Here is a 10,273-nt window from a genome sequence, read left to right as displayed (position 1 = left end):
AGATGGGGAAAGTTTAATACATCTGATTGGTGCCTACAGATTGAGGCCAATGGGGAGGCAGCAATAAATATAGCCACCAACAGCAGGAAAACAGCTCACGGACCAGTCCAAACCTGGCAAGGACTGGAATGGGATACATTGTCTTGGTTGCCTGGTGGGCCATGGGTCAAACGAATGTCATTCTTCTCCCTTTGTGCAAAAGCAGCTCTAATCTTTCTACCATGTCTGATACCCTGCTTTGTATGGCTTATCCATCCTGCAGTCAGGCAGGTGCAGGTTGTAGCCATCTCAAGTAAGCCAGAAAAGGCTACAAAAAAGAGCAGTATGATGTATCTGCAAATAAGGCCAACATCAGAAATGAGCCAAGAGGAAAGGATTAATGATGAATGAATTTTGTAAAGACAATTATTAAAGCAAGAAGAGGAGGGATTGATGGGATCAAAAGGAGGTAGTGTCTTTACAAAGGAAGAACTGGCTAAGAGGGAGTTGGAAGAGAAAGGGAGGACCCAGACAGTTCACCTTCTCTGTGTGTATGTAAATCACAAAGGGGCCTCTGCTAAGTCCCTTCCCTTGAACCTTGCTGTAAATCAGTAGGGGTCTGTCCGAACATAGCAGGCACTGAACACAGCCTGAACTGCTGAACTTTTAGGCCAGAGCACAGCCTTAACAGACTGCTGAATATTAACTTCTCCACCCAGAGAAGTGGAGAACCTAATTTAAATGAGCATAGGATGTATGAAGCAGGGAGGATTCGTGTGAAGGGGGACATGTAGCAGGGGGTTGGCGAAAGACTAAATCCTGAGTACCTCAGCCAGTGGGGAAAGGGAGAGGGAAATCTGCACCCAGAAATGGAGGATGAAAGGGGAGCTGTGCCTTCAGCAATGAGAGAGACCCCACAGGGAATTGTCCTGTGGACTCTCCCTTTATTCAAATAAAGTTTTACCAGACTCCTCTGTCTCTGTTATGAACTTCTTGATGGGAAGAATTTTTCCTTGCATGTTGCATACCCAGGGAGCACAGCTGCTCCTGTCTGCAGTCTCTGGGTCACAGCAGACAGGACAGCACTGAAGCAGAAATGGTCTGAAGAAAGACATTTGTGTGGGAGCAACATTCTCACAAGGGGAACAGCACCAGCAGCAGCTGAAAAGAGAGAAACAGACTGTGAGTGACATCAGAACTGCTCTGCAGGAGAGGACAAAGAGTTTATTGCTTCTGAATGCATCCCGTGGTCATTTTCCTCAGGGCATCCTTGAGCTCCTCGTTCCTCAGGCTGTAGATGAGAGGGTTCACTGCTGGAGGCACCACTGTGTACAGAACTGCAAGCACCAGATCCAGAGATGGGAATGAGATAGAAGAGGGCTTCAAGTAGGCAAGGATTACAGTGCTGAGAAACAGGGAGACCACAGCCAGGTGAGGGAGGCAGGTGGCAAAGGCTTTGTGGCGTCCCTGCTGAGAGGGGATCCTCAGCACTGCCCTGAAGATCTGCACATAGGACACCACAATCAACACAAAACAGACAAATAATAAACAGCCACTGGCCACAAGAAGCCAAAGTTCCCTGAGGTAGGATGTGGAGGAGGAGAGCTTGAGGATCTGGGGGATTTCACAGAAGAACTGCTCCACAGCATTGCCCTGGCAGAGGGGCAGGGAAAATGTATTGGCTGTGTGCAGCAGAGCAGTGAGAATCCCACAGCCCCAGGCAGCTGCTGCCAGGTGGAGACAAACTCTGCTGCCCAGGAGGGTCTCATAGTGCAGGGGTCTGCAGATGGCAATGTAGCGATCATAGGACATGGTGGTGAGGAGAGAAAACTCTGCTGAAATGAAAAAGGCAAAGAGAAAGACCTGAACAGCACATCCTGCATAGGAGATGTCCCTGGAGTCCCTCAGGGAATTGTCCATGGATTTTGGCACAGTGGTAGAGATGGCACCCAGGTCAAGGAGGGCGAGGTTGAGGAGGAAGAAGTACATGGGGGTGTGGAGGTGGTGGTCCCAGGCTATGGTGCTGATGATGAGGCCATTGCCCAGCAGGGCAGCCAGGTAGATGGCCAGTGTTGCAGTTTGAGCTGGGTGCCCCCCTGGTGTATTCACTTCCTGTGTCCAGAAGTCCAGCCCAGAGGGATGGACACAGGAAATTGTGTGTATTTCCTACCATGATTCTTTGCACCACTATAAGATCCAGTGCGGGGTCAGCACTCTCTCTTTTTCTTCCTCCTCTGCCAGCCGGTAACTGGGGGAGATGTCTGCTGGCTTTGGGCCTGGCTAGGCCCAAGGCCATGGGGGGATGGGCAGTCTCAGGCCTGGCCAGCTGAGACTAGCCCAGCAGAGGGAGGGGGAAGAAGGAGCCCTGAGGGTCTCGGGTGTACCCTCAGGTAGGGATGGGATGCCTCTGGGTTTGCTTTGGGATCTTTCTTTGTCACTGCACTTTGGGTTCTCTGTAACATTCACTGCTTTCTATTTAAACTTTCATCACTTTTGCAATCCATTTGTCTGAGTGTTTTATTCCTGCCCGTGGTGGGGAGAGGGGGGGCTGCCTCAACCCAGCACATTCTTGGTAGCAGAGGATGGTTGTTGTGGGGAGGGGGTCTCCCTCTAACCCACCACAGCCAGGAAGAGGCAGAAGTGCAGGAGCTGCAGCTGCCTTGTGCCTGGGAATGACAGGAGGAGTAAGTGGGTGATGGAGCTGCTGTTGTCCATCTGCTGCCTCTGGCCAGGAGGCACTGTCAAAAGAGAAGGACACAGTGAGAGGAGACTTCTCTCAGCACAGCCAAAACCACTCCCCACAGACCGTCCCCTGTCACACAGACACCTGCTGCTTCTTCTCAGGGACGTTCCTTCAGCTCCAAGGCTGGTGCACTGCTTGGTCATGGCTTAGGGTAAAAGGCAAGAGTGTGAGTGCTCCCCATAGACTCTAAGTCACCCTGCTCTGCACCTCAGCTGCAGGGTGACCATGCTCCCATGCCACCCTGAGAAGCCACCAGACACTGCTCAGAGCAGAGGGATCCACCACACACCACTCAGTGTCTCAGGGTCTCAGCATCCCACTTCTAGTCCAGGAAACACTTGGCTCAGTGTCCCCTGGAAGCCAGCACAGCCTGGATGGGAACCTCAAGGACACAGCCAAGGCATGACCATGGCAGCGCCTCCAGTCAGCTCATTGCCAGCCTCACAGCCTGCACTGCCCAGAGCTTCCCAGGCTGGAGGACAGCTGGGACACCTCATTGCTGTGGCTCCACCTGCACAGGAGATCTCACAGTGTCTGTGCCTGACTCTGCAGCTGAGGCTTCCATGCCCAGAGAGCCATGACAGACACTCAGGAAAGCCCTCAGGTGAGGAGTGTAGGCACTTGGTGAGTGTTGTAGTTTGAGTTGGGTGCCCCCCTGGTGCATTCACTTCCTGTGTCCAGAAGTCCAGCCCAGAGGGATGGACACAGGAAATTGTGTATTTCCTACCATAATTCTTTGCACCACTATAAGATCCAGTGCGGAGTCTGGCACTTTCTCTTTCCTTCCCTCTCCGAGACTTGGTAACTGGGGGAGAGATCTCCCGGCCATGGGCCTGCTTAGGCCCAAGGCCACAGGGGGATGGGCAGTCTCAGGCCTGGCCAGCTGAGACTAGCCCAGCAGAGGGAGGGGGAAGAAGGAGCCCTGGGGGTTTTGGATGCACCCTCAGGTGGGGATGGGATCTTTCTTTGTCACTGCGCTTTGGGTTTTCTGTAACATTCACTGCTTTCTATTTAAACTTTCATCACTTTTGCAATCCGTTTGCCTGAGTCGTTATTTCTGCCTGTGGTGGGGAGGGGACCTGCCCCAACCCATTACATTTTGGCGCACCAACGTGGGGCCAACTGCAGCTCGGATTGCAAAAGATGGAGAGTTTAAATTTAGTTCTGGGCGTCGGTTTGGGTTTGGAAAGCTGGGGCTCAGGTTTTGTGTTGCCGGGGCAACTGTGTGAACTCCTGTGGACTGCAGAAGGATAGCTGGTGCGTGGTCGATGGCATGGAAGTCCCTCCTGTTGCTTGGGAACAGCGAGGGGTGGTTCTTTCTGTGACTTTCTGCCCAGGGTAGCTTAAGAATGCTCGAGTAGCCTAAGAAGGCGAGACCTGCCTTCTCCTCGTTCTCTGTGGAGTGGCAGGGAGCGGAGGAGGGGCAGCGGCAAGCAGAGCGTGGTCGGCCCGCGGCCGCTGCGGGGGGCGGACACCCGCGGCGAGCGGGCAAGCGACTGCTGGAGGTGACTCGGACTCTGCATCGCGGCGACAGAGACGGCGGGGGCCGGGCCGGGCCGCGTTCAAGCGGCGGCGGCGGCACCGCCCGAGCCGGGCTGCGTTCAGGCGGCGGCGGCAGCTGTAAATCTTTCCCTGGCGTTTTCGGACGTGCTCCGAAAATGGCGCCGAGCACCTGGCTCCGCCTCCCTGCTTCTTCAGCGGGCTGTGGCGCAGCTCCTCCCCCTTCCGGGGGTGGAGGTTGTGCAGCCGGATGCTGTCCTGCCTCGGTACGCGAGCGCCCAGCCGGGGGGTGCGGAGTGCCTCTGACATGCATCCGTGTAGCTTTGGTCCGCGTGAAAGCGGTTGGCTGCGGCACCCTGGATGGATTGAAAAAGGCAGTCGTGGAGCCGGATTGTTCCGACTGGCCTGCCCCAGGGGTGGAGAATTTGCCGCTGAATATGAGAGTAAAGGCTTGGCTGAGAAGTTGTGAGGTATTTCCAGGTGACCAGGATGTCCCAAGGAGTCCACAAGGAATTCACACTGCAGGAGAAGGACTGCGTCGCTGGGAGGTTCCATCACATGAGGAAGAACAACTGGAATGGACTGATGCTTGAGCCTGAATGAGAGACTGTTTGAGTGGACGCCCAGATGAAGATATGGACTCCGCCGGACATGTCATCAGAAGTTTTCTGATCTGATGATGTGTTTGGGTGCAGGGATTATGGTATGAAATACAGGGGTGGCATGTTGTAGTTTGAGCTGGGTGCCCCCCTGGTGCATTCACTTCCTGTGTCCAGAAGTCCAGCCCAGAGGGATGGACACAGGAAATTGTGTATTTCCTACCATAATTCTTTGCACCACTATAAGATCCAGTGCGGAGTCTGGCACTTCCTCTTTCCTTCCCTCTCCGTGACTTGGTAACTGGGGGAGAGATCTCCCGGCCATGGGCCTGATTGGGCCCAAGGCCACAGGGGGATGGGCAGTCTCAGGCCTGGCCAGCTGAGACTAGCCCAGCAGAGGGAGGGGGAAGAAGGAGCCCTGGGGGTTTTGCATGCACCCTCAGGTGGGGATGGGATCTTTCTTTGTCACTGCGCTTTGGGTTTTCTGTAACATTCACTGCTTTCTATTTAAACTTTCATCACTTTTGCAATCCATTTGTCTGAGTCGTTATTTCTGCCTGTGGTGGGGAGGGGATCTGCCCCAACCCATTACACTCCCCAGCAGAAGAACCTTGCTGTGCACCCCCATCAGCTCCTGAATCAGCTTTAGGCTTACCACTCCTTGTTGTTAAAACTGCTACTTGCTTTACTGGAGCTGTGTTTGGGTTTACAGCTGCCTTATCAGAAGCTGATAAGCTTTGAGACAGATTAGCTGCTTTGGAGGATGCTTCCGCTCCTGCCATGGAAGTAGGAGGAAATGACTTTGCCTCGTTAATGGTGGCAGCCAGGGACGTGGGAGCTGCCATGTTTGGAGCTGTTGCAGCCCCTGGCTGCTTGCCAGAATCAGCAACAGTGCCGTTCAAAGCTGCCTTCCAGATTGACTTTTTAGCTTTATCTTCAACTGACACAGATTCTCCACTCTCCTCATCACTAGAGATCTCTGGGGTCGAATTAGCGCTATGCTTCCTTCTCTTTGGTCTATGCTTAATAACGAAACAAGCCTTAGATACCTTCTTTTCCCGGTACAGTGCATATAACAAGTACATAATCACTATCACCAGCAGCAGATTCACACACATCGAATAAATCACCTTTAGATCCCAGCCATCACTTAAAATAACTCTTTCACCTACTGGAATCTTAAACTCCTTTATCTTGATTGGCAGAGTGGTAGACGTTATATTTCTGTATCTATTAAGCCAAAAGAATCCCAGGCACTGGTCACAGAGAAGCTGAATCTTATACTTAAACCATAAATATAATTTATACATTAAGTACCTGCCTAAGCGATCACAGATCAATCCTAGGAAATCCTCATAGATCAGGACAGAACAAATTGAGAAGACTATATGCTCTAAAATCCAAAACACTTTCATGTTTGCAACTGACTCGAGCAGACAATCAGTCAAGCAATTTTTGCCCTGCTTCTGGACAGCAATTATCCACAAGCCCCGAGCTGGGCGGCCAATAAATTATGTGGTAGTGAGAGAAAGTTCAGTTCTCACACACACACACAAAGAAACCACAGCTAACTCAGTCAGAAAAGCAGAGATGAATTAAAGCTATATTTACAAGCAGGATGAAATGCAGTGATCATATACACAATATACAGTATTTACAATATATGCAGAAATACACAGCAAAGAAAGTAATACAGAACAAAACTCCCTCCTCCAGCCAGAGGAGGGTGTGTCCCCCCATACCCTCTCTCCCCCCCCCCACCTCCCTTTTTCCCCAAAAAGGGTTAGAGAGAGAGAAAAGGGAATTATTAAGGAGGAAGTTCTGTTAGCTCAAAGCTCATGCAAGAATTAGGTTTTTTCCTTATCTGTTACTCAAGGTTAACTCTGTCCAGCAGCTGTTGCTCAGAAGCAGACAGGCTGAAAAGACAGACAGAACAGAAATGAACTACCTGAGATTCAAATTGAACTAAAACTTAAAGTTGCATTCTACCTATCTACCAATGAAATTAGTTTAGAATATCTGAATGTTTTCAAAACATTCAGCCAGAGTGTTCCAGCAACTGTCCCTTTCTTAAAGGCACAGCCTAAAACCTCGGAGACTGAGAAGCAGTACCTGAGTACTCCCAGGTCCCTCTCCACCTGGCCACTCTCCAGCCACTCTGCCCCCAGCCTGTAGCACTGCATGGGGTTGCTGTGGCTGATGTGCAGATATATATTGGCTGTTAGGCATTGACTGATACCCCTGTGTCATCCTGGTTTAAAACATCCTTGCTGGATAGTAGTCTAAGACTGTGAGTGGAATCTCAGGAATAATTTGATTTACTGTATTCTGATTGTCCCCTGGTACTCTGCTCTGGTGAGGCCACAGCTCAAGTGCTGTGTCCAGTTTTGGGCATCTCAATCCAAGAGAGATGTGGAGGTGCTGGAGCCAGTGCAGAGGAGGACAGGGAAGCTGGGGAAGGGCCTGGACAATAAATTCTGATGAAGAGTGACTGATGGAGGCTGAGGGAAGACTTCGTGGCTCTCTACAGGTGCCTGAAAGGACATCGTGGAGAAACCTTGATGTTGGTCTCTTCTCACAGGTAATTAGCAGTAGAACAAGAGGGAACAGCCTCAAGCTGCAGCAGGGGAGGCTTGGACTGGACAGTATGAAACATTTTTTGTCACTGAAAGAGTGGTCAGGGACTGGAATATGCTGCCCAGGGAGATGGTGGAGTCCCCAACCCTGGTTGTATTTAAAGGTCGTTTGGATGTGGTGCTTGGAGATACGATTCATGGATGACCCTTGTAGAGCAGGGTTCTGGGTTGGACTTGGTGATCCTGAGAGTCTTTTGTACCCTGAGTGTTTCTGTGAGTCTGTGACACTTCTACCAATTTCTAAGACTGTTGCTGATTCTATTTGCTGTCTTTAGCCTGTAGTTTATTGTCCCTGTGCTGGTAGAAGGCATCTTGCATATGCCTCACTTGCTGAAACTTCATCTTCTGTTCAAACTGCCAGGGTTATTCTTGGAGGGGTTTGCACTTCAGAGGATGTGTAGACTTAATTTGTCTTCTAAAATCTGTTTGGGCATTCATCCCAGCTCTTGAAGGGAAAGAGCTGCAGGCGTGGGAGAGTGCAGGACAGGCTGCAGTAGGGATAGCCAAGGGCTCTGGCAAGGCTGAGAGGCCAAACAGGACCAAGGTCTTGGGCTCCTTGGCTCCGGCAGTTGCCTCTGCCACCAAGGCCTGGGAGGAGAAATCTTTGCATTGAGGCTTTGAGGTTCTTCTATTGCAAGGGCAGTGGTCAGGGCTTGGCCTTTCAGCTTCCTAGACCAAAGGCAAGTTTTTCTGCCCTGTACTTTGCCTTTGTCTCCCTGCAATCCTGGCCTCTAACAAGCTGCTCTAACGAGTCCCTGGGGAGCCTTTGTCAGTAACAAGCCTCAGTGAGGCCAATCAGTGCTTCAAGGTACTTTGGAGTTTGCTTCTGCCTTGGACTTGTTGAGAGGCTTCTTGGCAGTACCTTGGCAGAGTCTCTTGGCAGTACCTAAGGATGATGTAATCAGCCCCAAATACTCCATGGGGCTCATTAAATACTGCTGAACCTCTAATTATTGCCAAGGTTTCTGCAGTTAATTGGAGAGGTTATTATTGCACAAAGCATGTGATAAAAAGTAATTTTAAAGGTACAGTTCAATCCTTTTCAGCAGGAGTTGTCTCTCTTGCAAGCAAACCACAGCAAAACCTGTCAGGGTCTTATGCTGGTCACTGGTCATCCTCACTCCCCACTGCCCCCAGCAGAGCCCTGAGCCACAGGTGAGGGACAGGATCTGCCTTGCCAGGGGCTGGGGGTCAGGGCTTGGCGCTTTGGGTCAATGAAACCCCTCCAGGTTTCCTCAGCAGCGGAGCCACCTTGAGCTGCTTGTCCTGACCTGGCAGCACTGCCTCAGTCCTCTGCTCTCACCACAGCCTGGAGATGCTTCAGTGCCTCCAGAGATGTTTCCCTTGCATCCACTGTGTCCTTCTGCTCTAAGCAGACCCTGGGGACCCTTTCCCAGCATGCTTCACTGGGACCCATTAAGAGTAGAAGAAACTTCAGAGTTTGAATCTGACTTTGACTTCTGGAGAGGTTTCATCAGCTTCCTCTCAGTCTCTGAGGTTCATGGATTTGGCACCAAAGCCACCAGAGGGCTCCTTTATAATACCTGGGCTGATCCCTTTATGCTGACCCGGGCCAGGCTCCTGGGCTGGAAGCAGCTGCTGGCAAGCAGGCAGCGCTGCAGGAGACAGCTCTGGCCAGGAGCAGCTCCTCTGCACAGCACAGCAGGGCTGAGGACACTGCCAGAAGATCTCCCGGAGATGAGGAAGGCAGAGAGAGCTTTGAGGTGCCCAGGACTGGGAGGATGCTGAGAGCTCACTAGAGGAGAAATCTCTGCAGTCACAGACATGGTGAGGCTGTGGGTGCAGGACACTGCAGCTGTAGCTCCTGGAGGCATCCCCATCTCAGCAGCTGACGCTCAGCTGAAGGCTCCTAGAGTGTGCACACAGAAGGAGGACCAAAGCCCTTCAGTTCCACCCTGTGAGCAGCAGTGAGCAGAGCTGGGGAAGGAGAAGGCTTCACCCCCAGCCCCTCTGCCTTTCCCTCTTCCCTTCTCTGTCTCTGCAGCACTGCAGGCCTGCTCCCTCTTTCTCCACCTCTCCATGGGTGTGGTGGTTTTAGACTCTGCCTTTGAAATTTAGTTACAGATTTTGATCAGAAAAGTAGAAACAAAATGAATAGATCACTCTTGGGTGTGAAAAGCAAAAGATTCTTCTAAACAAATTCATTGGATAAATATCTGGAATCAGAGGAGCTGTACCATAACAATTCTCTCTCTTCTCTTCTGATCTCAGCTGGTTTGCTTTGCTGGGGAGAGATCACCTGCTTTGGCTGGCCCTGGCTAAGTCTAACCCACTGCTTTTTTTCTCTCTCCACTCCTCCTTTCTCTCTTGGAACAGGATGGGTAGTTGTTAGGGGCAGAGGAACAGCTTCCCTGGTCTCTGACCAGGAGGATTTCATGTCATTTGCTAATTGTAAATACCTGTCTAATATTGTCACTCCTGGATGTTCTGTACCTGTTCATTGCATTCCATTGTAGAGTGTAGCTCTTGCTTGTCAATACAGCTTCATTTGCTTCTAACTGAGCTGCTCTGGCAAAGCTAATGCTGGGGGAAATTTCAACCCACCACAATGGGACTCTTGTTCCCTGGGATTGGGCTGTTGGTCACTTTCTGTTCTGACACCAGAGGAATCTTCATGGCACAATTCTGGGTCCCTGCTGCATTTGAAGCTGTGATGAACTCTGCCATGGGTTGGTAGTGATGGGACTGAGCTGATCCATTCCTCATGCAGTTGAGGGACAGGGATTACGAAGAAGCCGAGAGATGTGCCCTAACTTGTCACTGTGTTTCCCTCCTTGGACAGATCTCCATGGTCA

The 10,273-nt window shown here is 51.2% G+C and overlaps 1 protein-coding gene across 1 annotated transcript; it reads right to left on the bottom strand.

The window, feature by feature from the left end:
• Positions 1–1,203: 1,203 nt before the first annotated feature.
• LOC128899716 (olfactory receptor 14J1-like) lies at positions 1,204–1,899 on the bottom strand. Its single transcript, XM_054179398.1, has one exon. The coding sequence runs from the start codon at positions 1,897–1,899 to the stop codon at positions 1,204–1,206; it is 696 nt and encodes a 231-aa protein (XP_054035373.1).
• Between the last annotated feature and the right edge of the window lie 8,374 nt (positions 1,900–10,273).

Source organism: Dryobates pubescens, unplaced genomic scaffold (genome assembly GCF_014839835.1).
Source record: "Dryobates pubescens isolate bDryPub1 unplaced genomic scaffold, bDryPub1.pri scaffold_34A_arrow_ctg1, whole genome shotgun sequence".
Classification (NCBI taxonomy): domain Eukaryota; kingdom Metazoa; phylum Chordata; class Aves; order Piciformes; family Picidae; genus Dryobates; species Dryobates pubescens.
This window is presented reverse-complemented; position numbering and strand designations above follow the sequence as displayed.